Source organism: Nomascus leucogenys, chromosome 11, assembly GCF_006542625.1.
Source record: "Nomascus leucogenys isolate Asia chromosome 11, Asia_NLE_v1, whole genome shotgun sequence".
Taxonomy (NCBI): domain Eukaryota; kingdom Metazoa; phylum Chordata; class Mammalia; order Primates; family Hylobatidae; genus Nomascus; species Nomascus leucogenys.
The window spans coordinates 11,225,443-11,252,395 of record NC_044391.1 but is presented as its reverse complement, the minus strand read 5'-3'; the positions used below and the strand labels follow the sequence as shown (position 1 = coordinate 11,252,395).

The 26,953-nt window shown below is 34.2% G+C and overlaps 1 protein-coding gene across 3 annotated transcripts in view; it reads right to left on the bottom strand.

The window, feature by feature from the left end:
• Positions 1-309: 309 nt before the first annotated feature.
• Positions 310-26,953, bottom strand: part of CD36 (CD36 molecule) — a 78,787-nt gene continuing 52,143 nt past the window's right edge. For all 3 annotated transcript variants that reach the window (XM_003252175.3, XM_030822002.1, XM_003252173.3), the window contains exons 4-15: positions 20,683-20,843; positions 16,143-16,290; positions 14,203-14,382; positions 12,895-12,986; positions 10,885-10,931; positions 7,410-7,479; positions 6,308-6,495; positions 5,462-5,580; positions 4,632-4,705; positions 4,028-4,082; positions 3,231-3,395; positions 310-961 (exon numbers count right to left, since the gene is read on the bottom strand). In XM_003252175.3, the coding sequence (XP_003252223.2) occupies positions 3,231-3,395; positions 4,028-4,082; positions 4,632-4,705; positions 5,462-5,580; positions 6,308-6,495; positions 7,410-7,479; positions 10,885-10,931; positions 12,895-12,986; positions 14,203-14,382; positions 16,143-16,290; positions 20,683-20,843 (1,299 nt within the window). In that variant the 3' untranslated portion in view covers positions 310-961. The remainder of the gene's footprint in view (positions 962-3,230; positions 3,396-4,027; positions 4,083-4,631; positions 4,706-5,461; positions 5,581-6,307; positions 6,496-7,409; positions 7,480-10,884; positions 10,932-12,894; positions 12,987-14,202; positions 14,383-16,142; positions 16,291-20,682; positions 20,844-26,953) is intronic.

Sequence of the window (26,953 nt, the reverse complement as noted above, 5' to 3'; positions counted from 1 at the left end):
TAATGCTCTCAGAAATAAGTGAGCCCCTGCTAAAGAAAGCAGAGTTACCTATTAATGTGTCTCCTTATGAAAAAGGAAAAACCTTTGCAATTGTCCTACTGCTGTAAAGGATGAAACCAAATGTCTTTTTGTGCTTCATCCAGTTATCTTAAAAAATCAACCTAGAACAAAGTGATCGAAATTTAGAAAGCATATTTCAGCAAGAACTATGGATTTATAAAGAAATGTGGATTCAGATAAAATATACCTCAGACAGAAAATTAGGATAAACATTTTATGACACAACAGGAACTAGAAAAAGCACAAGAATTTAAGGAAGAACATATTTTAATGGTTGAAACCAGTCTTTATGAGGCGATTATGATAGCAAAAATATTATAATAACAATGCATATTCTACTCTTTGTAATGTTTCATACAATAATTCCTTTATCATTTACATCTCTTAATGCTAGAAAAGCATTCTGAAGATGCCAGGAGTAAGTTGCAACTGAGTAAAAAAAAAAAAAAAAAAAGCAAAATTTACTCAATTTCCAGAAGAGCTGCAGAACAGAGAATGAAGGTCCTTAAAATATAAACAGCTAAAGTGTGCTAAAATGTCCATGTGCTAAAATGATGTCCATTTGCAGGATCAGTGACAAAATATATAAGCCCATAAAGAAAAGAAGTTATACCTGCTGTATGAAGATATTCATAGAGAAATATGAGTCATAAACCAATTATTTATAAATGTCTTTCAAAATATTTGGTGCACATGAAATGCAATATGCTGATGGTCCTTGAGACTGTTGCAACTGAATAGGGCGGCTACTAGGACGATGGTGTTTCCCCCGGATGAGGATGACAGGAATGCAGGGCCTAGAACTTATTGAGAATGTCCATTCTTCTTCCAAATTGGCCACCCAGAAACCAATTATTGAATCAGAACGACACAAAGAAATTGGTTTGTGCTTGAGCCAGGTCTGTAGAAACAGAAATCAATTCAGTTGTGGAAATGATGAATTTTAAAAGCTGCTGGGGTTTTTTGTGCAAGGTAGAGATTTTTATAACATCTCAATAATCCTTTTGAAATGTGCAGTTGCTTAGTGCAAAAAAAAGAAATAGTGCCACCATTTCTTCAACTAAAAGATAAGGTGTGCTTTGTAAAAGTAAAGCATATCCCATTTTCATCCTGTTGGTCGGTATTACCAAGGGTCATAATGTAGCTGGTGCATAAATGTGAAGAATCATTTACTGCCTGTAGAGTGGCAGTATATCTTAGATATCATACTTCTTATTAATCAGTTCAATTTCTCTAGCTGCAGAGAGAAGTTCTCTAATGGACTTCACCAATAAGGCAAAATACATTCCAGAAAGGCACATAAGAAGGGTGCTTCTCAACCCTCAAGACCAGCACACACCAGGCAAGGAATGGTAGCTAAAGTACATCTGCCCTGGACCAGCATTTCCACAACATTCAGACCAACTTCCATTTAAAGGTGTATGTACTACTTTCAAAAGGACCACGGGGTTATTTTCCTTGTGACCCCCCTGAGTAAAACCACACATGAAAGCTCCACCATCCTACATTTTACTCCTTCTTGCCTGTTCCTATTGTTCACAAATCTGCCCAAAGATACAATCTTTATGATATTAAGAGCTGAATTTTGCTTAAGAAAGTCTACATCTTTTGTGATTCTTCTAAATCTAGTAAATCAAGTAATCAACAGTTTAATCTCTGCTTGTAAAAAAAGGGTAGTAATTTATCCTTATAAAAATCGAATATATAAGCAAAACTAATAAATTTGTTGACAAAGTTGCTCCAGCAAGCCTGAATTTTTCGTTATAATTTAGCTATAAATAGACCCAAGGAATCTGACATCCAAGGATAATTAAGCAATCATAAAAATGTATCACATAATTTTAATTCTGAATACTTACAAAACATGTTTATAACTTCTACATTTCCTTTTCTTAAGCATGCTTTCCCATGTTTTTTTGTTTCACTTTTCAGCGGATGATCTTTTCTATTACATAGTCATACAAATACCTTTGTTTAGTCATAATTTGTCAGTAGGCTACTGACAGGTATTGAAGGTAATATTTAACTTTTAATAATGTGAACATTTTAGGCTAGCATTTTGAAGACATTCTGTCCAAATAGTTTGGATGCAGAATTACTGTCTTTTTGGTGACTAAATAGTGGTAGAAGTGATTAGAACCAAAAATTAGGTTGCCTTTTCAAACACAAGCTCTCAATCTCACAAAAGGAAATTATTGGTCCCCAAATTCTACTTTCACTGATTTATGCTTTGGTAGTAAACAATTAAAATTTATGATTTCATGGAACATCTCTAGAAGATAGATAGAATGGATGCTGATGAATCCAGGCTATTGGAAAATCATGAAATTGTATTAGGGATTAGATGAGATACAGAACCTTTAGCATGGTACTGGCACACAGTAAACAACTAAATGAGTTATTATAGCACACATACTGCTTTTATTTACATTGCCTTGTGGTGGGCTGAAGAAAAATAGGGAGAAAGTAAAAAATTCTCCCCCACAAGCAACACCAATGCTACCTGTGATAACTAAAAAAAGGTTTTCCTTTAGGAAAAGTCAGGCATTCATTCCTCTTTATGTATAAGAGTGCATGGACACTAATAACTAAAGCATAGAGGCCCAAAGTCTCTCTACAACTCTGCCAAAACTCTTGTACACATCTTTCTTTTCCTCTAAACTCTGAGTACTTGGTTTTACTATGTTGAACACTATTTTCACCTATTTCCTGATACTATTATATTCAAATTTTAGTTCCGGACTTTTCTGGATTTGGAAAATGCATGGCCAGCATGTCTACATGCAGCAATCCTGTTGTTATGAAATCCTGTTCTTATGAAACCATTTCCTAGTCAATTGTTTTTAAATATCAGATAACATATAACTAGCTATATAATTGAGAAATGAACCAGTCAATTTTGGACAAGTTTGGCACAAGTGCTGTATTTGTGCTATTGTTACAATGGTCACAAGTACATCTTTTATCTCATTTCTCCCAGAATTAAAGATATACTTTAGTGATCTGCTTGATAATATTTATAGGTTTATTTACTTATTTTTAAAAATGATTGTTGGCTAGACATGTCTAGAAGTATATATAACTAATATATAACTTCTCTTTGATAAAATGAAAACAAGTTAAGATATAAGCTAATATTATTGAAGCAATATTTTTTGGTATATACTTACTTATTTTATTGTTTTTGATCTGCATGCACAATATGAAATCATGAAAGCAACAAACATCACCACACCAACACTGAGTAAGATCATTTCTATCAGGCCAAGGAGGTTTATTTTTCCAGTTACTTGACTTCTGAACACGTTTGCCTTCTCATCACCAATGGTCCCAGTCTGTAATCAAGTTAATAATCAACATTATTTGGGGACATTAGTAAAACAAAATAAACCCTTCAATTGCCTATCACCCTTTTTTCTAACACCTCTATTGGTGTTAGTTATCAGTATCTATAAGACAAGTCAATGGAATTCCTTTTGCAAGTCAAGAAAGGCAATTAAGTGCCAGATAGATAGAGTACAGTACTCTTCAATGTACTAGGATTCATTTGCTCTACAGAACTACCAAAGGGCCAACAGTTCCATTTGCTCCAAAGACTTCTTATTCAATGCTTTTCCTATTTTTATAGCTATCAATGCCTGGATTTATACTAAAAATACCTTGTCAGGCAATAGGGTAGACTGTCCTGAGACAAATGTTACAACAAGACAACGTGCTTCATAGATGCATTTTTGAAGAAAACCTTAAATGATTGATAGGAAATGTTTTCTAAAAACTGAAAACTAACACAAACTTGATGTTTTTGTGCAATTAGATCATCTCAAATAGGTTTAATAAATGTATACTCATCCATATGGGTAATGGAAATACATATAGCTTTAAATACTATACATTCTTTTGAAACATCAAGAGCTTGTTGATATACAAATAAGTTTGTTTTTAATGACTAACAGCTGAAAATACAAACCTCATTAAGCCAAAGAATAGGCACAATATAGTTCCTCTTCAGACGCTTTAATACTCTGTAATATACATTGAAAATAATTATGAACATATAAACTAATATTTATATATAACAAACTTTAAAATAAATGTTCATAAATTAGTTGCTGTTGCTAATTTGATTTTGTTCCTGTAATGACTCATTTCAATTTTAATATAGTTGTTTTTGACTTCCTTTGCTCTTATATATCTTCTAATCACATTGATTTTTTTCCCAAGTGTGGATTTTCCCTTTCAATAAATTCTCAGGGAACTAAAATATGAATTCCAAAAATTATTGTCATAGAAATATTTGGGCAGCTAACAAAATGAGAGATGCTATCAAATGCTCAAATAAAACCATAAAATCATTCCAAAATCTGTGCAAGTACCATTTCAATAGACACGAGATATGGTACTAAGGTATAGGTGAAATTTGTCATAAGCGTTTAATAATGATTGTTTGGTGACGTTAAGCTAAAGATAAGTTGATATCAGATGTTATTTCCACCTACTTACATAGATTTACTCATGTTCTTACAAGAAGATACTACAGATCATATCAAAATAACCATTTTCAAGAGACTCACTGAATTTTTTTTGATGGCTTGACCAGTAGGTTGACCTGCAGCCGTTTTGCAAATTGTAAAGTGAATCCAGTTATCTAAAAAGAGAACAACTAAATAATTACCAACTTTTAAAAACATTCTTTTATACTATTCAAAACTTATTTTTCTTACAGCAGAAGAGAAGGTAGTAACTTAGGGTTAAACAGGACTACTTGAAACTTTTAAAACTGTATATATAGTTATATTTACATACACATGCATCCATATAGATACACACAATTTATTTGCCCAATCGAATGTTAAAGTTTTAGTTAGATTTGTGATTTACTTGAAATGGTTTTTAAAAAATCAAAAATCAGCAATAAAATATAAGAGCTCAGATAATTCCTGGTCAAATATATATTCAGTTAGAATCCATGTATCATAGTTAGAATCCAGGTATCATAGTTATAATACTACTTGTGTCATTGTTTAAACTAAAACATGACTACTAAAATTCTAGAATTTCATTTACTTTTTGAAAAGGAAAATACAAAAATAAAGATTAAAACTGTTGTGCTATAACAATTTTATAGATTTTGACAATAAGTATAGTCAAACTCACATATACTCTTTGAATTTTGCATAATATACAATAACTCCTCATATAAGCATAAATATTTATGTAAAATTATTTTAAGCCAATTAGAATCACTTCATAAACAACAAGAGGAAGAAATCGACATAATGTTTCAGTAACTTTCAAGAATGTGATTCAATAAATATGATTAGTGTTATCGACAAGATTATTTTTATTTCAATTGTATTTTTAAAAATATCAACCAAATCAGATCAATAATGTGTTTTCTTACAGGTTCAATATTCAGGTATGTCCTGTGTTCTTCTTCATTTGGGTTTAATCCATCAATAGGTTCTGAAACATCAGGACTTGCATACAGAAAATGAGGAAGTGAAATGTACACAGGTCTCCCTGAAGACAAGTTTTAAGAGTCAATTGGAATTAATAACTTCCTTCGTTTCACATATAACTCAAAAAATATTTCCACAAAACTAAAGCTCCTTACATTAAAAAATACATATTTGGCTTTTAACATGGGTAGGGAAGAATTATGTCAGTTGATTTCTACTGTAAACTCCTTCAGTATTAATTTTCAATATGTAAAGTTTTGTTGATGAACCCAAAGTTTCAACTATATATGTTCAGCTTTCAGGCAGTAATATGTCTATGGACTAAGACTTTATTTAACACTAGTTTTTTCTTTCTTCTTCCACACCCATGTTAGTATGACAAATATGTACAGGATAAGCTAGTCTCCAAATTTTATGTTTAACTCTAGCTTTAGATACATACTGAAAATACATTTACCTGTACCATTTTCTAGTGAAAAAAGTTAGGACAGATGGATAACAGGATGCTTAATGTGTTCTCGGAATTATTTTCATTTCACCCTAAATCTAAAAGCAGCTACAAGGAAATACTGGCGTGGTTTTAACTAAATTTTGTAACACTGAAACACAAGTGGGATCTTCCCAAAATACAAAATCAGCACTAAAATTTTCTGCCACCATTCTTCTGCCCTAATTACTTTCTTACTTTAATTTTAAATTTTGGTTGCTAAAGGATTATGGTAAAGGTCTCATTTTAAAGAATATCACAAATTATGATATGGACTGTGCTACTGAGGATATTTACTCACCTTCTTTGCATTTGCTGATGTCTAGCACACCATATGATGTACAATTTTTTGAGATAATTTTTTCTGTGCAGAAACAATAGTTGTCTGGGTTTTGAACTGGAGAGGCAAAGGCCTTGGGTGGAAGAACAAATCTATACACAGGGATTCCTTTCAGATTAACTTCGGATTCAAATACAGCATAGATCGACCTAAATACAGAGAAAAAAGAGCTGCATTCCAGGAACCTGAACTTACATTCCGGAGATTCATTTTTTCTTATTCTTGCTTTAACTTAGAAACATCATATACTCTTTTAAATTCTTGTTTCATTCTTAGAAAAAAAGTGATTGGGAAATTTTAACACATACTAAAAACTATTCTTGTTTGTGAAGTACCATGTTTATTTATACCCAAGTTACTTCTCACAGGCAATTTCTCCAATAGAGTAAATATTCATAGGACTTCCTTCAAATACTTTATTTGTGATCAGTTTAAATGAAATAGTTTCTTTCACGGCTTAATTAATCCTGGAAAGAAAGGCCACTCACTGGAGTGTATGCATATACATGCTGGATATATACCTGGTTCATTTACCAAGTGTCTATCATAGGGTTCAATACACACTTTTTTCTTACCCCCAGATACACATATATGAAGAAATACTGCTGTCTTAAATTGTACAGATAAGAACAAAATTCAGAGATGTTAAATGCCTACCCCCAATCATACAGTCTTTAGGGACAGAGCTTGGGCTCAAGGGTAGTGGTAAAGGCTCCAGTGCTTGTGTGTTATCTACTGGGCCCCACAAATCTGAGCAGAGCACATTAACACAGTTTTGTTACATTTGCATCATCTTCTCTGCATGTCTTTAGAAAGACTGGGCATGCCCTTCTGGACTTGATCGTTAATAGACTACTAGTTTAGTTTTTAAAAGGCAAAATGGTTCTTGCTTGGATAGAAATGGCAAAAAAAAAATGATTTGTACTATTAAAAATTGGAGGATGCAGAAGAATATTTTGCAGAGTTAATAAACATTATGAATTTCCTAGGCTGTGTTTAAATTTCTTGGTCTGCATTTTGTCACCTGGGGTCTGACTCAGACATACTTCAGTATCTGTCTTACCTGCAAATATCAGAAGAAAAGAACTGCAATACCTGGCTTTTCTCAACAAAAGGTGGAAATGAGGCTGCATCTGTTTAAAAATCGAGTGGCAAATGATTAGATGTAGTATGTGTTCTAGAAAACAACCTAGAAATCTCTCCTCCAGTGTAATCCATAGAAACATAATGCAAACTGCCTAAGTAATTTATCTAGCAGCCACATTTTTAAAAGGTAAAAAGAAATAACTGGCCAGGCATGCTGGCTCATGCCTGCAAGCCCAGCACTTTGGAAGGCTAAGGCGCGTGGATCACCTGAGGTCAGAAGTTTGAGACCAGCCTGGCCAACATGGTGAAACCCTGTCTGTACTAAAATACACAAAATTAGCTGGGTGTGGTGGTAGGCGCTTGTAATCCCAGCTACTTGGGAGGCTGAGGCAGGATAATTGCTTGCACCTGGGAGGTGGATATTGCAGTGAGCCAAGATCATGCCATTGCACTCCAACCTGGGCGACAAGTGGAAAACTTTGTCTCAAACAAAACAAAACTATATTTACCTTATTAATATCCAAAATATTTTAACATGTAACCATTATAAAATATTTTAAATTCTTAAAATCTCAAAATCCACTGTGCATTTTATATTTACAGAACATTTCAAATCATACTAGCCATATTTTGAGTCCTTAACAGTTACATATGGCTGGCGGCTGCTATCGTCATCAACAAATCTACATACTATACATATTTAATGGTATAAAATAAAAGAAACTTAAACATGAAATGTTAAGGCTAACATTGTGTTTGTTTTTTGAAATGCCCTACCCCACCAGTAGAGTGGCACTTTTCTTCCAGTGAAGTTCATTTGGATCTCCTGCCATGTCCACATTTATTTGTAGTGATTTTTTTTCTCATTTGTCCTAATGGCTGATTAATACTTCTAAAAATATTTACTAAAGTTCTCTCACTAAAGAGAACTTCAAATGCTTTGAAAGTGTAAAAAAAGTCATTTATTAAATTTACTTTTTGCTATAGCTATGATCCATGGCAAACATTGAATATATGAAGAAATAGTTAACTCCTCCATGTACTTCTCACATGAATATCACTAATACGAGCCATCACTGAATGAGTTTTAAATGGTAAGTCTCATCTTTGATTATGCATTGTAGGTTCTTTCTCTGGCAAGTGTGTCAACCTTGTGACCTTGTTTTCATTACTTTACACTCTTGTGACAAGTAAAATATAAGCCCCCATATGGACATTGCCAACAACTGCTTTTCCATTTCCTTAATAATTAAAGAAAAACGCATTGAAAAGCTTTTAAGATCGTTATCTAAAATGTCATTGAAGATTATGTCCTAATTAATTATACCCAGCAACTACCATGGACAATGACTGCAACATAGCTGATATTTGCAGAGCTTTTTTTTATCCTCCCAAAAAGAAACATTCTAAATGTATACCAATACTTTCATTTTAAGTCTTTTCAAACTTACTGAAGAAGGTAAAGAGGATGCACTTCTAAATTACGATGAAAACACATTAGAACCTTACTGTTTTATTACTTTCTTTTCCCTAGTGCCATAAGCAAGAATCTCTCTCACAGGGATCATCCCCTGCTCTGTCCAAATTCCCTCTTTTCCTAGTTTGTATCAGGCCTATTTTCCCCGTAGATATTTTTAACATCATGCCTGATGCTCATGCATATCTATTATTGTCAATGAATCTTCTTTTTAAAGATTTTTCTCCTTAAACCCATAAAGAATCCTTTACTAGGAATAACACAGTATATTTATCTCTGCATCTAAGGACTAAGTATTCTGCTTATACAACTACTAGCATTGGTAGCATTGAGGACTTGAAAATTTATTTCCAGAAATGCTTTAACTTAGAAAATAGCTTATTTGCCCACTCCTATGGCTCAAAACTCTGCAAAGCCTTGGCCAGGCACGGTGGCTCAAGCCTGTAATCCCAGCACTTTGGGAGGCCGAGGGGGGCAGATCACAAGGTCAAGAGATCAAGACCATCCTGGCCAACATGGTGAAACCCTGTCTCTACTAAAAATACAAAACTTAGCTGGGTGTGGTGGCGCACGCCTGTAGTCCCAGCTACTCAGGAGATTGAGGCAGGAGAATCACTTGAACCCTGGGAGGCAGAGGTTGCAGTGAGCTGAGATCACACCACTGCACTCCAGCCTGGCGACAGAGCCAGACTATGTCTCAAAAAAAAAAAAAAAAAAAAAAAAAACAACAACAACAACCTGCAAATCCAACAGAGTTTTTGCTGTTTTTTTTTGTTTGTTTTGTTTTTTGTTTTTTCCTACAAGGCAATGATAGAATTAAATATGCATACGACGTCAATAATCATACCTTTGGCAAAGTAAACATTCTCTGTACTTCATTTTTACTTTAGTGTCTTTATCTTTATTATATCATTTTCCTATGGGATATTCCCTAATTTTCTAAACTTCATGCTTTTGTTTCCTAGTAGTTGAAAGCTTGCCTCTGGATATTAATTACTTCATGGTATTTGATTCCCACCACTTTTTTTTTTTTTGTGAGACGGTCTCACACTATTGCCCAGGCTAGAGTGCAGAGGCACAATTATAGTTCACTGCAGCCTCCACCTCCTGGAATCAAGTGATCCTCCTGCCTCAGCCTCCCAAGTAGCTGGAACTAAAAGCGTGTGCCAGCACGCCCAGCTAATATTTGTATTTTTTTTGTAGAGATGGGATTTTGCCATGTTGCCCAGGCTGGTCTCAACCTCCGGGGCACAAGCAGTCTACCTGCCTTGGTCTCCCAAAGTGCTGGGATTATAGGCATGAGCCACTGTGACCAGCCTCCCATTGCTTTTTAAAAAATCTTAATTCTTAAACTAATAGGCATATCTGTACTTTGCTTTTCCTGAAGGAGAATAAGCCTGATCTAACCATACCCTAAATCTAAGTTTATGAATGCTCATTTTTTACATATATTTTTCACAGTTAAGAAGACATCTGACTTTGTTATTGTTTTCTCTCTCATTCTGACCACCTTGTCCAAAAATGGATGGTTCTGTCTTGCAACTTTATTCTATCTCAGCTATAAGCCTTGCTTAGGTATGTTTTGTCTTTTGTAATTAGCTTTTTTTATATCTTTCAATTCTAACTTATCTGTATACTATTTATAAAATATTTGAAATGTAACTAAAGTGTTTTTTGTTGTTGTTTGTTTTTTACCATTTACTTCTGTTGTCAGGATGGCAGTTAAGTTTTTACAAAGCAAACATTTCTCTGAATCATGCAATAAGGGCTAATTTTTTATGATTAATCTTTACAAATCCCATCACATTGAACAGACATTTAGCCTATATACAAATAGTGACTCTGAATTTTGTTGTGGGGATATAAAGGCAAGTAAACATACACCCTCAACTTTCAGAACACTGTCAGTATAACGGTGGATTTGTGGCAAAGGGAGGTGGATTCATTGTGATGACCACAAAACAAATATTCTTACCTGTACCATTGATCATGTCGCAATAACTTTCCCAATAGGAGAGATTCCTAGGAATAGAAAAAGACAATGAATAAACATTCTCATTTAAATAATACCTTTCTTACATTACTTTTTCTATTATAATTCAATACTTCTGTTAACATGATGCATTTAAATGTGACAAGTACTAAGTTTAAGAAATGTTTAATTCTGTTCATGTTTTGTTTGAACCTTTTATCTTATTGCAATGTACCTGATGCTATTAGGTGGCCAGATCATAAAATAAAAACTGCCAGGTGTTAATTAGAAACATCTTGGAATAAGAAAAAAATTAAAAACATTTATCAGAAACTTAGATCTCTACTTAAGGGAGAATTTTTTTTTTTCCAATGGGATGCATGAATTACTCAGTATAAGTGTTCAGAATGAATAGAAGGAAAGTGTTAAGTGGGTAATTGATGTAAGCTCAGTACAAGGCAGGCAGAAAAGAGAAGCAGGGAAGAGGTGAGAAGCAGGGAAGAGGAAAGAAGCAGCTGTTTGGATCAGCAAACATTCAAAACATGAAGATGATTAATTTATATTCTTGCCCCTTCCTCCCTTTAATTCTCTCATGGACTGGCATTAAAGTAGGAAAGAGTTTATTAATTTATACTTTGCTGTCTAAATAAGTTATATAGATCTGAAAGTGATAAAAACAATAGTAATAGTTTCCCTGCATCCTCACTTTTTGGTGATGGAAAAACTTTTTTTCACTCCTGACAGTGACATGTCAAGACAAGCCGTTGTTTACTTTTTAAACAAAATAAGTGGTTAACCATGTTCAGTCTTGCCATGAGTTAAATCAACCTTATAATCTTAAAGTGATGTGAAATTCTTACTGTAATTAGGAGCGCTTTGCAACTCCCCTCCACATCTCTCTGTAATATTAAAATAGAGTGAAATGCTCGTTATTTCTCAATATAAAAAATTGCTGTGATTTCCTCTTAAGTGAATACTTAGAAGTGTTTTTTTCCCTCTACTGACTTTTCTATAAAAATATGTAACTGTGGACTCTTGAAAAGAAAAAGTGCTCCACTAGTAATATTTAGCTGTTAAAAGCAATCATTAGATAGACTCAGTTTGAGGTAGGGGTTACTTTATATTAATAAAAACATTTCATCTCTTGGTTTTGATCACTTTATTCTTTTTCAGAAAAAAACTAGTCGAACACACAATTGTTAACTTTACGGAGAAGAAAGCTTGTTCCCCCGATATTTATTAGGGTTCTTCCTAGTTTACCTATATGATTAATTATAAATTCTTTAGGTGAATAGGCTGGAGCTAGGGAAATAAAAGGAAATGATGGCTTAGGAAGCTGATTTGTTATTTTACCACTTTAAGGTGGCAAAGTCTTCATTTTCACATTTTGTATTTACATTGTAGAACTGCACTTGAAATATTCATTCTATTTTTGCACTGATAAAGTTAAAACAGCTGAGTTATCAATATGGAAAATTATTTAAAGACTATTTGCAGGGGGAAGGTCATGAAAGCACCTGCCTGGATTCCTTAAGCTTCCATCTTTATAGACACATTTAGGTCATGCCACTGGAATATGGAATTTGATATGCTCGATTTAAAAAGTAAAAAAAAGTTTCCATCTACTATACAATCAGTTGATGTGTTGGTTTTTTTTGTACCTTTTCATTTATGCTTATCTAATTGTAAGAATAATTGTACTGTAATGCTGGATATGTAGCAGAGATGAAAAAATAGTCCCTTTGGGGATTTATGTAACATAACCATAACCTGTGCAGAAAGGTGAACCAAACCTTAAAGTGGAGCTGACAGTCAGCAGCTATGCACTGGTGTGAACTCACCAGTTACCACAACTAAAGCGTTAATATCTAGCAGAACAGGAGTTTCCAGAGCTGAACTATAACCAGGTCTGTTCTATAGGTGATGCCTATGTCTTATGAGATGTTAAATGAATACTATTCCTGCTTAAGAGTACCCTAGTAACATACATGCACATTTTACCAGAATACATACCTTTTACCTTTATATGTGTCGATTATGGCAACTTTATTTATGTTATCTTTTCCATTGAAAACTTTATAAACTCCATCTGCAGTATTGTTGTACTGAAATATATGTATGGGAAAATGTTACCTCTAGAACAAGTCATTTTTTCAAAGTTATACAATACATAACTCACTTTCACATTTCTCAATCACTGGTTACTCAAATGACTTGAAATACATCTGCAATACAACTTTTTAATTTAATTGGCCTTAAAAAATTGTGAAAGGTGCCTAGAAATAAGTGCTAGATGCATATCAGAAGCTGACATGATGTGAACTCCAGCACTCTTTGTCATAATTAAGCCAATGAGGGCATTTTGATCACTATCCTTACTATGTTGAGGTGAGGGACATTGAACAAACCTATAAGAACAATGATTTCTAGGGGTATTCTAAATGTTATGATCATTAATAAATGGTTACTAAAATGATAAAAATTAGACATCCAAAAGTTAAAGCATTAGCCAAAGAAAGAGCTATGAGTACTGAGTTAAAATGAGAATGAATTTGATTTATTATGGCTTTCTACATTCATTTCTAATTGATATATAACCTTGTAATCCTAACAGTATCTAAAAGCAAAACAATGAACTGGAGAACATAATATTCACATAGAGTGCCAAATGAAGTCATAGTCAAACTTCCAATTCAGTAGTTAGCTTATCCTATTTGTAATTCAAAACATTAAGCTGTAATGAAGTACGCCATCAAGTACACCATGAAGTTCACATTTTCCTTAATCTTCAAGCTGCCATTCCCTGACATCGTGGACTATTAAAAATTCTTATTTACAAATCCCATTAAAATGAAGTCTATTACCTTATCAGTATTGAGATGTGAACATTAGGCTAACTTTGAAATATAAATTAAAATTTTAAGAGGTCTAGAAAGGGAGGGATGAGGAGTATATTTAAAACAAATAACAATATGGTATTAAACTTGATTATGTGAAAAGGGAAATAAAAGCCAAAAACAGCGCTCAAAGATTTACAGACTAGCTTACCGGCTAATTTAAAACAAATTGTATATTTATAAATGAGTGGAAACCTTATTAAATCTATTCTTCAGGTTTAAATTTAATTGTTAAATTCTGATGAATTTCACAACTAGGAAAGCTGAAGCTATAATGAGAAGCGGACTTTTTAAAAAGTTAGGATATATGTCTCCAGATCAGCAATAAGACTAATGAGCTAAATTATAAAATTATGCCTTGCCAATGCCATTGAATTAATTCAATTAAAATGTAATAATATTGCCATTCATATTTGGTACTTACAGGATAAAATAGACCAACTGTGGTAGTAACAGGGTATGGAACCAAACTCAAAAATGGATCCCTATAGCCCCATAGCAGTTCTCTCAAAGTTCTGACTTGGAACATAGAAGATTTTGACTTGTTAATAAGTGAATTGAGTACCACTTGAACAAATGGATTTTGATAGATATGGGATGCAGCCTACAAAAAAAGAGTCACTGTTTAAGACAAGAATACAATATTAGATTTTAACAAATAAATGGATTAATGCTAATATTGAGCTTAATACAAAACTTTTTAAAGCTTATCTTTAAAATTACTGCCAGATCCTGCCAAAACTCAAAATGCAATTCGTCTAATTCCTAGATGATTACATTTCTTTGCCTCAGTGCCAGCCACAAGAAGAAGACATTACAAGTTAAGCTCTATTTATTTAATGATACACTTAAAGTGGTCTTCTCAAATACCTAATGCATTAATGCATACGGGGCTTAAAACCTAGATGATGGTTTGATAGGTGCAGCAAACCACCGTGGCACATGTATACCTATGTAACAATCCTGCACGTTCAGCACATGTATCCCAGAACTTAAAACAAAAAAAGCCAGAAGTCTGGTCCCAAAGGCTCTGGAACCATACGTGACAGAAATGGCACAGACAATTATTGCAGGCGTGTTCATCACAATGGCAGGTTCCACATCTAACGGCACGAGGCTCTCTGCCAGTGACCTGACCAATGGTGCGGATGAAATGCTGGCCACAAGCTCCAACAGGTCTCAGTACAGCATCTCCAGGGTGAAGACCCCGGTGTCCCAGGTTGGGGAGGACGAGGAGGACTACGACTTCGACGAGGACAACTGACGTCCTCTCCACTTCAATTTCAGCTTCAGGAAAATGTTTAGGAAAAGAAACTTCTTTTTTTAATGTGGGTTTTCTGTTTCCTTTTGTTCTACTCCCAAGAAGATATTGGTAAGCTATTGAATTTAGATATGCACCTCTGATAAGCAAGGATTGTTTCCCATAGAATTAGGATGTGCTGTGGATGTGTGGTTTGACGCCAGTGTGCTGATGCAGAGCCTTCATATACTTTTTAGGATTTTGTGTTTTCATTTTCTATTTTTCTTAAAATGCAGAGTTCATTTTTGCCCCTTAAGAGTTTTTGATGAGCTTGCTGAAGAAATTGTACTTCATGCACATAAACGCCCGCCCATTGCGAATGGTGAGCACCAAATGCTGTTTATCTGCCATGAGTTTGGACGGCACCCCCTGTTGGCGGATAGCTAGACTCTGCGGAGTTTTATGTTTGTTCAGTTGTGTGGTGTCTAGAGCCCTAGGCAAACAGCCGAATTAGACTTTCCAAACAATAGACACCATCAACCTTATCGACCTTATTTTCCCTTAAATTATATTGACAGTTGTGATTCCATCAAGTTTATATACTCTTTTCTCTCCCCATTTTGCAGCAACAAATTGCAAAGTGCTTTTGTTTGTTTGTTTTTGTTTTGTTTGGTTAAAGGCTATTGCCCACTGGTACAGCTATGGAGACTGTCTGGAAAGCTTGGAATGGTTTATTGCTTATAGTAAAATTGGCCTGGTTTCTTACAGGCTGCGTTTGGAAACCTTTTATTATATAGTTGCTTACATACTTAAAAGTCTATCATTTAAAGACATACCGAAACAAATCTTGTACTTGTTTCTTAAGCATCTTCCTGTAATCTAAAATTGAAATTAAATATAGAGAATGTTTCAACAAAAAATAATGAAAAAAATAAAGTGGTTTTCTAATGCAGTCGATTCTTACGATTTTGTCACTTTCCAAATGATCACGCCTCCATTCAAAATAAAATACGTTTTGATAAAAATGGAAAAACAAGTAAAACCTAATAATTCTAATGATAGGATTAATTACAGTGAGTTCTAGAGTATTTTAAAATAGGTAACTTTTTTGTTTGTCTACTCACTGCCACAGCCAGATTGAGAACTGTGAAGTTGTCAGCCTCTGTTCCAACTGATAGTGAAGGTTCGAAGATGGCACCATTGGGCTGCAGGAAAGAGACTGTGTTGTCCTCAGGGTCCTGGGTTACATTTTCCTTGGCTAGAAAACGAACTCTAAAGAAACAGAAGTAAACAAAATTCAAAACATTTGTCATATGTGAACATTAGATCTCAAATGTCATTCATTCATTCATTCATTCATTCAACAAATGATTTTTGAACATATAGAATGTGCCAGATATTATGTACACAATGGTATTAAAATGAGAAATCAGCCAGTGTCTCTAGCAAACTAATCAGAAGGGGTCTTAAACTGGCAAACTGGAAGTTAAAATAGTGAGGGAGAAGGAATATTGTTATAATGGAGACTCCATGGGAAAACACAAAACAGATCCAGATCCAGATTTAGAAAGGTCAGGGTAGGGGTGAGGGTTAAAACACTTTTTAGTACAAGTCTACATAAATGGTCTATGTAACAAATATAAGTTTAGTTAGGTAAAGTATGGCAGATGGTAGCATGCATAAGAACGAACATAATATATTTTGGGAAACGCAGATATTTGAGTGTGGTTGGATTACAGAGTAAGAGGTGAGGAGAGTAGTGGAAATAAAGTTGCTGAAACAAGCAAGATCTCAAACGTAAAAGAGTTGCATCTAATACTCAAATGAGACTTTATCCTGAGGATAAGGAGGAAAAAGTACAGGGGCTTCAGCAGGGGAATATTTAGAGCACATTTTCTTATATTAGAAAGAATGATCCAAATACAAAGAATGATCCCGATACAAAGCCTATCCAGCACTGCTTTTTCCTTTTTTCAGGACTTTAATGAGAATTAGAGATAAGAATATAATTTCCATTTTTAAGGGTTATAGACTAACTTCCCCAACCCCTCGGGTATATTGAATACTTTTGCTAGTTCTAATCTCCTGGCTCTAACATAGCTAGGCTGCAAAGTACCAACTACATTTTAGGAACGTGGTAAAGGGTGATTATTACAGGAAAAATACATTTCACAAGTGGAAGATATTCACTGAGAAGAAATAAGATACATATCATAATTGCACTGTCATATTTGAATGCCTGTGAAGTGAGTAGATAGCCAAGGTAAAGACTTACACAATTGGACTGAATTTTTTAAAAACCCAATTTATTCCATCATAATAAAAATGTAAATTCCTACAGGGTAGGGGTTTATGAGTGTTTTGTATCTCTAAGCATCATGCCTTGTATATAATGAGTTCTCAGTAAATGTATTTACTAAACAAATGTCTCAGATTCTTTAAAAAGAGGATTCAAAGTTGGCTAGAAATATATTTTTAACATAATTTTATTAAAACTACTATTCTTGAAGTACTGCAGACATACAAAGAATATAAAAATCTGAAACAGCACTCAGGACAATTGTATTTTAAATTAGTGTGCATATCACTAATATTTCAAATCAAAGTACTTCAATTTTCAAAAATATGCACATACATTAAAACAATAGCAACATAATTGTCACATTACCTAAAGTGTACTGACAACATTCTACCAGTAGATGACAGTCACTAAAAGAAAAATCCTTAAAACAGCCCTGTCTTTAGAATGTTGTTTTAAAAAGGGAACATAATTACTGAATTTTTTGTTTAAAAGTTATAGATTGTATGGAAGTTTTGGAATGTGTTTGTTTATAAGGTCAAGGGAAGGAATTTATACTTTTCTCAAGATTACTTTATATTCTTTCCAAAGCAAAGTAACTCAAAAAATGAATTACGGATCTAAGAATATTCTGAAGGAATTACAGCATCTTCATAGAGATGGTGTAGGTAGAAACACACATAAGATCTCAACCCAAGCAATTTCGTGCTTTGATTCAGGTCATATCTTGTCAAAGTGTAATCAAGCTTACTTTAGCAGACATTGGCCAAATACAGCCTGGGGTTCTGTTTGAGGAGGGACATTCTCACATACTTCCAATGTCAGATGGATTTAGGGTATAATTAATTATGAAAAAGCATGTTTAGCTCAACACATACAGTATCAAAGTGTTAACTTTTTTCTAAAAGGTACTGGTTGTTTTTCCATTATTTAAGGCACTCAGGCAAACAATAAAAGACTATTTTGGTGACATGATGAGACAAGATGACCTATAGTTAATCAGGAATCCCTTTAAAATTGTTATAGAAAGAGCTATTTATGGATTCTAAAATTTAGCTGTAAATGCAACTGTTCTCCAGTCTTTGCTCCATTGCCTAAGCAAATCAAATATATCTAACACATCCCCTTTTGTCCCTTAGAGAGATAGATTAAAGGCTCTAAGAATAAAATATAGATTAGCTGTCAACTACCAGAGGAGAACTATTTCAATAATATGTTTTCTCATATCCCAAATTATATATTTAAAAGTGAAAAATATGGCCGGGCATGGTGGGTCACACCTGTAATCCCAACACTTTGTGAGGCCAAGGCACGTGGATTGCTTGAGCCCAGGAGTTTGAGGCCAGCATGGGCAACATGGCGAAACCCTGTCTACAAAACAAAACCCATAAAAATGAGCTGGGTGTAGGGACATGCGCCTGTGGTCCCAGCTACTCAGGAGGCTGAGGTGGGAGGATCACTTGAGCCTAGGAGGTTGAGGATGCAGTGAACTGTGATCGTGCCACTGCACTCTAGAGTGGGTGACAGAACAGGACCTTGCCTCAAAAAATAAATACAATTAAAAATAGAAGTGAAAAATATAACCTCCCTCAAACAAACAAAAAACAAAAAAATCATGATGAGTTCTCAAATTCTAACAACTATTTTCTTTCCTCACACTTACCCAGTTCACTTAGGTTCTATTTCTTAAACAATTATGCTGATACTCTCCTTAGGTCATATGTGAATTTTAGATTTTCATAAGTATATATATACCTATGAATACATACATTATATATATATATACACATATTAGGTACACCTAACAACATTCTTTGCAACAAGATATTTGTATAGACTCTTGCTAATAATATAAAAACTTTAAGACCGTGAAAAAAATTCTAACGTAAGATTTTTTTGTAGCCATAAAAACTAAGTCTTCATTGACAAAATTATGAATCGTCACAGTTGCGCACAGAGACAGCCGATTTGGGTAAAACTGCTAAGACAGGACATGCACCAAGGCCCTCTGTGGCTTATATGACATATGCGATGGTAGTAGGCACCACCCTCACCATGCCTGTTATTTTATATTTTGGGAGTGAATTTTCAATCTGGAAGCATAGTAATGCTTTGGGGAGGAAGGAAAATTATACAATCATCCGATAACCAAAACAGATAAGATACTAAAACTATAAATTATAAGAAATCATTAGAAATACAAAACTTTGTGATAAGAACTAATTATGGTGTATAACTAGTTGTGATTATCCGTGAGGGAAAATATACCTTTAGGTGACAAATTCTATAGCAGAACATAACTATGTTTCCATATGGATACCATAAATATATTCCTAATCCTTGGTTAAGGTGGTGTTTTTGGCACCTCAATCTCCCCCTTTTTTCCCTTTTTAGTGAAAAAGACAGAGAGTCTATAATTGAAATAGAAGAAAATGTATACAAAAATCTAGGAGCTACCAGTACCTACATCTGTGTGAACATGGACAAGTGACCTCACATCCACTGGATCAGGCATTTTTAACTCACAAAATGACAGATTCTGGCTGGTCATTTCCTCTAGTTCTAATACTCTAAGATTCTGTTCAAAAGTGTGCTACACTATCAGGGAAGGCAGAGGAAAGATATAAAATATTCAGTCTCAACACTAGAGAAAATATAAGAGTGAAACTAAAATAGATCAATGTAAACGTCTATATGACCTGGAAGTTAATTTGAATATAGATCTTGAGTAGGTACCGCAATTAGGAAAAATGAATTTAGCACTTTGGTTCTCAAAATTGTGTACTCAGATCACCCAGGGTTTGTAAAACTCTTTAGTGGGCCTCAACTCTTTCATTCATTTGGTCTGGGAAGGGGTGTAGGGATTTGCATGTTTCCCAATTCCCTGTTGATGCTGATGCAGCTGGCCCAGCACTTTGCTGTGGCCCAGCTACACTTTGAGAACCACTGTTAAAATATGCTTTAAATTTTAAGATGTGAAAACTGATTTTTTTTTTTTTTTGCTCAGCAGGAATATTTCAGAGTTGTTGAGAATATATGCCACAATAACAAAACACTAACTTCATAAACATAGGAAAGTTATTTGATACTGGTAAGTTTATAATAAAATCTGTTTATCTTTTCTATATACTGTCTAATAAATATTTGGATAATGTATATATCTTCCAGTTTTTTTCAAAATAAATACCTTATAATCATTAAATTCTTAGATTAGGATTCTATACAGACAGGAAAAAATTTTAAAGTATATTTTTGGCAAGAAAATAATAAGTACATTTCAGTACAATGACATTTGCCAAGTAGAAGACTTCTCAGAAATACATGGTCAAGGTAAGAATGCCTCATATTTGTGGGGACTCACTCACCTGTACGTATAAGGACCTCTTTGCTTAACTTGAATGTTGCTGCTGTTCATCATCACTTCCTGTGGATTTTGCACATCAAAGATCCAAAACTGTCTGTAAACTTCTGTGCCTGTTTTAACCCAATTTTTAAAAGCAATTGTACCTTCTTCGAGGACAACTTGCTATGAAAAAGAAAATAAGTTTGGGTTATGTCTTTGTAGTAAGTACAGGCACTTCTGGAAGATTGTTTGTAGCCTTGAGTCAGCCAGAATAAAAGGACCAAGCCCAAGTACCTCATTCATGAGAACATTTGCAACCTTACCATACACTTGCAGCAGAAATATTTTCAACAAATTATCATTACAGCAGTCTTTTTAGCCTTTTACAAAGAGAATCAGTGTGTAATACTGAAGACATGACTGTTGATTTTAAGGCAAACTTTAAAGTGACCCTTCGGCAAGCTTTAGAGTGGCCCTTTGAAAATATTGCAACAGTCAACATAATTTATTAAGCAAATTTTACTGAAGTTCAAAAAAGTTCTTACTGAGTTGAACATTAACTTCTTCTCTGCCCCTAAGTTGGATTGATGAAACAAAACACAAAAACTGAGTGAAAAATCCAGTGGTATTGGAAGCTTTTTCTTTTCCTTCAAGAGTTGGACACTTCAGAGGATGGTACTTAACACTCACTACATTAAGAAAATAAAAATATCTACATGAAGAACACAAATTTGACATCTTGTCTTCAAAATCCTGCTCAATCTGGCTTCCCTAACCTTTTTTTTTTTTTTTTTTTTGAGACAAGATATTGCTCTGTCACCCAGGCTGGAGTACAGTGGTACAATCTTGGCTCATTGCAGCCTTGACCTCCCAGGCTCAAGTGATCCTCTCACCTGTGCCACCATGCCCACCTAGTTTTTGTAGTTTTAGTAGAAACAGAATTTCACCATATTGGTCAGGCTGATCTTGAGCTCCTGAGCTGAAGCAATCCACCTGACCTGGACTCCCAAAAGGCTGGAATTACAGGTGTGAGCCACTGCACACAGCCCCTAACTTTCAATATATTTGCAACAACCCATTAGTATATGTTTCCAAAAATTACAACAGCCTCACTCATCATTATTGGGCTGTAGTTTTTAAAGAAAAAAACAGGACAAGGAAGCTGTCCTATTACTCCTTCGTGAAATCCACTAAAAATCACTGATGCTCCTTTTGCTAAAAATAGACAAGTGGAAAATACGCCAATAAGAGAATTAAAAATCCTACATTAGGAACTTGATTCCTTGCCTTAGGAGCTTTGGGACTGGGTGGAGAGTCATCAAACCTCCCTAGGGTCAATTTCATTATCTGTAAAATAAGGGCGTTAACATAAATATTATTCTAGTTTTCTTCCACAGCTTTCACTCTCTGAGCCAGAAGTCAGATATTAGCTGTAGCAGATAGTGCAAACACAGGTGATTTTGAAGCAGGCGGTATTTCCAATGAAGTACTGGGAAGAATGCCCAGGTTAAACAGCTCCAACATAACCTGAGTGTGCTAGAGGAAGAGGAATACAACTATTTCAGGAAAATGAGCCTAAAGAGAACAATGACCACAGGAACATTCTGACCTATTTGTTTCCTTCACCTGGAAGCACCCATTCACAGAATGACAGATTAGGAAAGGACATTGAACATGATCACCTTTTCCAGTAGAGCACACTGAGGCTCTGAGAAACCAGGTGGCTGGCCCAAGGACAGCCTAGGCAAACAGTAGTGAATTCATGACAAAAATCCTCATCCCTGACCCTTAGACTAGTCCTCCTTTACACCATGCTGTGACTGTCTTTTTTTTTTTTTTCTGTCACCCTCTGCACTTAGTTGGTAAAAGTCAAATTAAGTTTCATATCTTCAGGATATTTTACTTATTGCTTAATATAGGGAATAAGGGAATTCCTTAGAGAAGAACTGGGCACCAAGTTAAGATGGAATTACAAAATCGTACGCTGCTGTAATACACTTATACGGGGTACATTGGACCTGCTAGACTGATGGAATCTTTATTACTTTTTACAACGAATTGTCCTTGAAAAACTTTTTATTTGCTCCCAAAAAGGCTTATTTCCACACTAAGTCTAATATTAAGACAAAATTGCTTAAAGTATTATGGATATTCTTTTAAATGTAAGTATGTTTGATGAGGATGTTGAAGCTCAAAGCTAAATAGAAGCTGAAAACGGTTGATTTCTCCATTTCAAGAGACTTAAGAAGGGAGAACGCACAAACACAAACATTATTATCCTCACACTATTAGAATCTTAATGCTCAAAAACAATACCTGTTATTCATCAAGTGCCTCTCAAGGTACATATTAGGTTTGTACACAAGTAATTACGGTTTTTGTGATTTCAATGACAAAAATCGCAATTACTTTTGCACCGACCTAATATCTCTTAATGAAAGAAACTCAATAAACTCATAGAATTGAAGAGAGTCTGTGACCGAACGTGCTTGACAGGACTGAATGCCTTCCTAACTCTACAATGAGTGTCCATCTAAACACCAAAAGACATTGTACATTATGAGACCTTTTTTTCTAAAGGCCACAAATCACTTTTCCCTTAAAAAATATCTCTAGCAACAAATAAGGCAAACATGAAACACAGGGTTGAAATGAATGTGTTGGATTATCAACTGTTAGAATCAGGACCATCTAACCCCATCCATTTTTTTTAGAGGTAGAAAATGGGTTCTAGAGAAAAGAGATGTCTGACTGAATGTTATGTGACAAATTTACTAGCAGATAATAGAAAAATCAGGTCCTTTCACTTCAGTTTTGTATAGTTTCCATAGCATCATGATTTGTTTAGAGACATAGAGAAAAATACTGAAGTAGGCAAAGTAGGAATAATATGCTTCTGATGCTACAACTACTACATGTATTAAATTGTAGTCACTCCTTGAATACCAAGACTAAATATGTCACAAGAAACAAAAGAAGTTATGTCCTTTGTGAACTTAAAAGAACTTAATTTTAAATAGGATTTGGACTATCTAGTCTATTTTGCAAATATTTTACTAAATTTGAAGTACAAAGCTGATAAGTGTGTACACAGAAAAAGTGATATAAGATTTTCTCACTTGGCTAATGTGTATGTGTGTATTTGTCCCTGACTCTAAGCATGCAGACTACCCAGCCCCAACAACAACTGGATTTCAACCTGGTGACTCTCACATAGCATGGTCTATAGCTGAGTTGAAAGCACTCACCTTGAAACTTCTATTCTGCTACATTTGAAAACAGATGTTTGTTGGGACCATAATATCCTATATGTAGTCATACACTCACTTGAATACTGTTGTCATGCAACAGCAATAATCATCTACATGACTGACAACTTTCATTGTTAAAATGCCCTTCATACTTTGCTATGCATGGAGTAGAGTACAAATGTAGAAAACATTTTGTTTCACTTTTCAAGGACTTTACAAGTTTCTACCAAGAGACAGAAGTATGTTTAGCAGATTTTAATCTGTGAGTTAGATTTTTTTTTACCCTATCCCCACCCTAACAAAGTATAGTGGCTTCTTCCCTAAAGCATAGACTGAAGTGGTCAACAATGAAATTAGATGCTATGAGTTTGATCACTTAATAATAATAATAATCATGTAAGTTTGAGCAGATTATTTAATTTCTTTGTACCTCACTTTCCTTATCTGTGAAATTATAACAGTAATGTTAGATTGAACCACATAGACTTAGTATTTTTGAAAATCAAAAAAAGTTGAATTTTGACATTTTCATGTGGCTTAAATATTTATCCTCATAGGTTGTTATGGGGATCAGTATTTTACAAATTCTATCCATCCTTTAGAGGAAGAACTCTAATACCATTTAGAGGAAGAACTCTAATATCATTCTGTTTTAACTGCTTGGTTCATAGCATTTACTGTCTAAGCCATTCATGTGCCAATAACTTATGTAATATCCTGTGACAATTATTTTTCTGTTATTTAATCATTTTAATATTTTTCTTTCTAGTAAAGTAAAAACTTCCTTAAAAACCAGAAGCATACTAAAAATAGCTTCCATCCTTCCCCCTGTTACCATTTGCTTGTAATTGGGACTAAAAAGAATCATTTCCCCATGTTTAAAGAAATTCTAATGTTTTTGCATTATGCAAGTGTGTGTAAGTTGAGAATGAATTAGAATTGTAGTGACAGTTATGCAGAGAATCTGAAAATGGCTTTAGTTTCAGACCATCATCATCAACTAAAACTCAGAATAAAATTTGGTGAAGTGTATTGGAGTAGTAAGCTTTAATATGTTTCTGAAACTCAGAAATTAGCCTCCAAGAATTTCTGTAAGTACCTAAAATGGAAGATTTTGTGTTTGGCATGAAAAGTAAACTATGTTGATATTAAATTGGACTAGCAGAAGAAACATATATGCTTGTCTATTTTTTGAAACATTGTCTTTAAGTGACATTTGTTATTACAGCTATATGCACATATACATAGTGTTTAATTCATTTTTATACTGCTATTTTAATTTAAATATTTTGGGTTGTTCTTATGTTATTAAATATAAAACAAACTTTACCATCTTTAATATTTTTAGTCTTTTTTTGAGCTTTTAGATACTATGAAAAAGTACAAATTATTTTATTGTATCTGGAAATACTAGAAGCATACATTATAAAGTTAAGATAAACAAATTATATGATTAAAATATGGACTATTAATTCAAACATAATTTTTTTTGGAGGGAGACAGTGTCTCACTTTGTCACCCAGGCTGGAGTGCAGAGGCGCGACCTTAGCTCACTGCAGCCTCAACCTCCTGGGCTCAAGGGATCCTCCCACTTCAGCCGCACAAAAGCTAGGACTACAGGCATGTGCCATCATGCCCAGCTAATTTTTTTGTATTATTCGTATAGATGGGATTTTGCCATGTTGCCCAGTCTGGTCTCAAACTCCTGAGCTCAAGTGATCCACCCATCTCAGCCTCCCAAAGTACTAGGATTATAGGCATGAGCCACCACGCCCAGCCAAGTATAGCCATTTTAATGAATCATTATTTCAATTTATTTTGTCTGAAGGCATTTCTTACAAGCTACAGAAGGATCATTGTTTTCAAGAATGGGTGAAGGAAAAATGGTATAATTGAATGATGATATTTAATATTAGTTCTCTAATAGGAACAAAGAAACCTATAATTCCTTTTTGGTGTTCTGTAGTTAGAACTATAGAACTTATTTAAATTTTAGTTTTTTTCTTCCAGCTTTTATTTTAGGTTCAGAGGTACATGTGCAAGTTTGTTATAAAGGTAAATTGTGTGTCATGGAGGTTTTGTGTACGGATTATTTCTTCACGCAGGTAATAAGCATAGTACCTGATAGGTAGTTTTTTGATCCTCCCCCCTCCTGCCCCCTCCCACCCTCAATTAGCCCCAGGTGTCTATTGTTCCCTTCTTCATATCCGTGTGTATTCAATATTTAGCTCCTACTTATAAATGAGAACATGTGGTATTTGGTTTTCTGTTCCTGCATTAATCTGCTTAGCATACAACTACCTACGTTATGTTATACAATATTCATTAAACTTTTTATCAACTGACATTAATAATGTCAAGTGATAAATTATCTTTTGTAAATGGAGGTAGAATTTTGACCATTTTCCACAGTGCTTTGGTAGTTTCTACTTTCATGGCAGTTCTTGCTATTGATTTTTAGTTTTGTTTTTTTTTTTTTTTTTTGAAAGACTGCATAAACTTCCTGGCTGCACACAACTCTATTAAGAATCATGGTCAAAAATACTGGTAAGAAAGATTGCAGCTATAATCCATAAAAAGCATGAGGATACCAGAGACATCCCTTTAAAATAAAGAGCAAAAGTAAACTACAAACAAGGTTCCTAAACTGTTTTAGACTATTTCAAATGATAATGACATCTTTCAGAATTGGAAGGTATCACAGCACTCCAACTCTACACTAAATATGAAATGATTTTCTCATCATTCTCAATTAAGCAGTTTAATTCTTTTTTTCAAAATATCACTTGTATACAATAGCTTTCTTAATTTGCTATCAGTCAGTTAAATAAAGTAATATTAAATGAGTTTTAGTGGTACACAAATAAGAAGTCAACAGTACCAAAACTCATATGTTTGTGAAATAGCATTACCCTAAGTATTTCTGAGGCATCAGTAAGACACTCGGCTCTCTAGGTTTACATAAAATTCAAATATTTGACTCCTACTGTATGCCAAAGATATACATATGCCACTATCATTTAAAAAATAGTCTGTAAACTG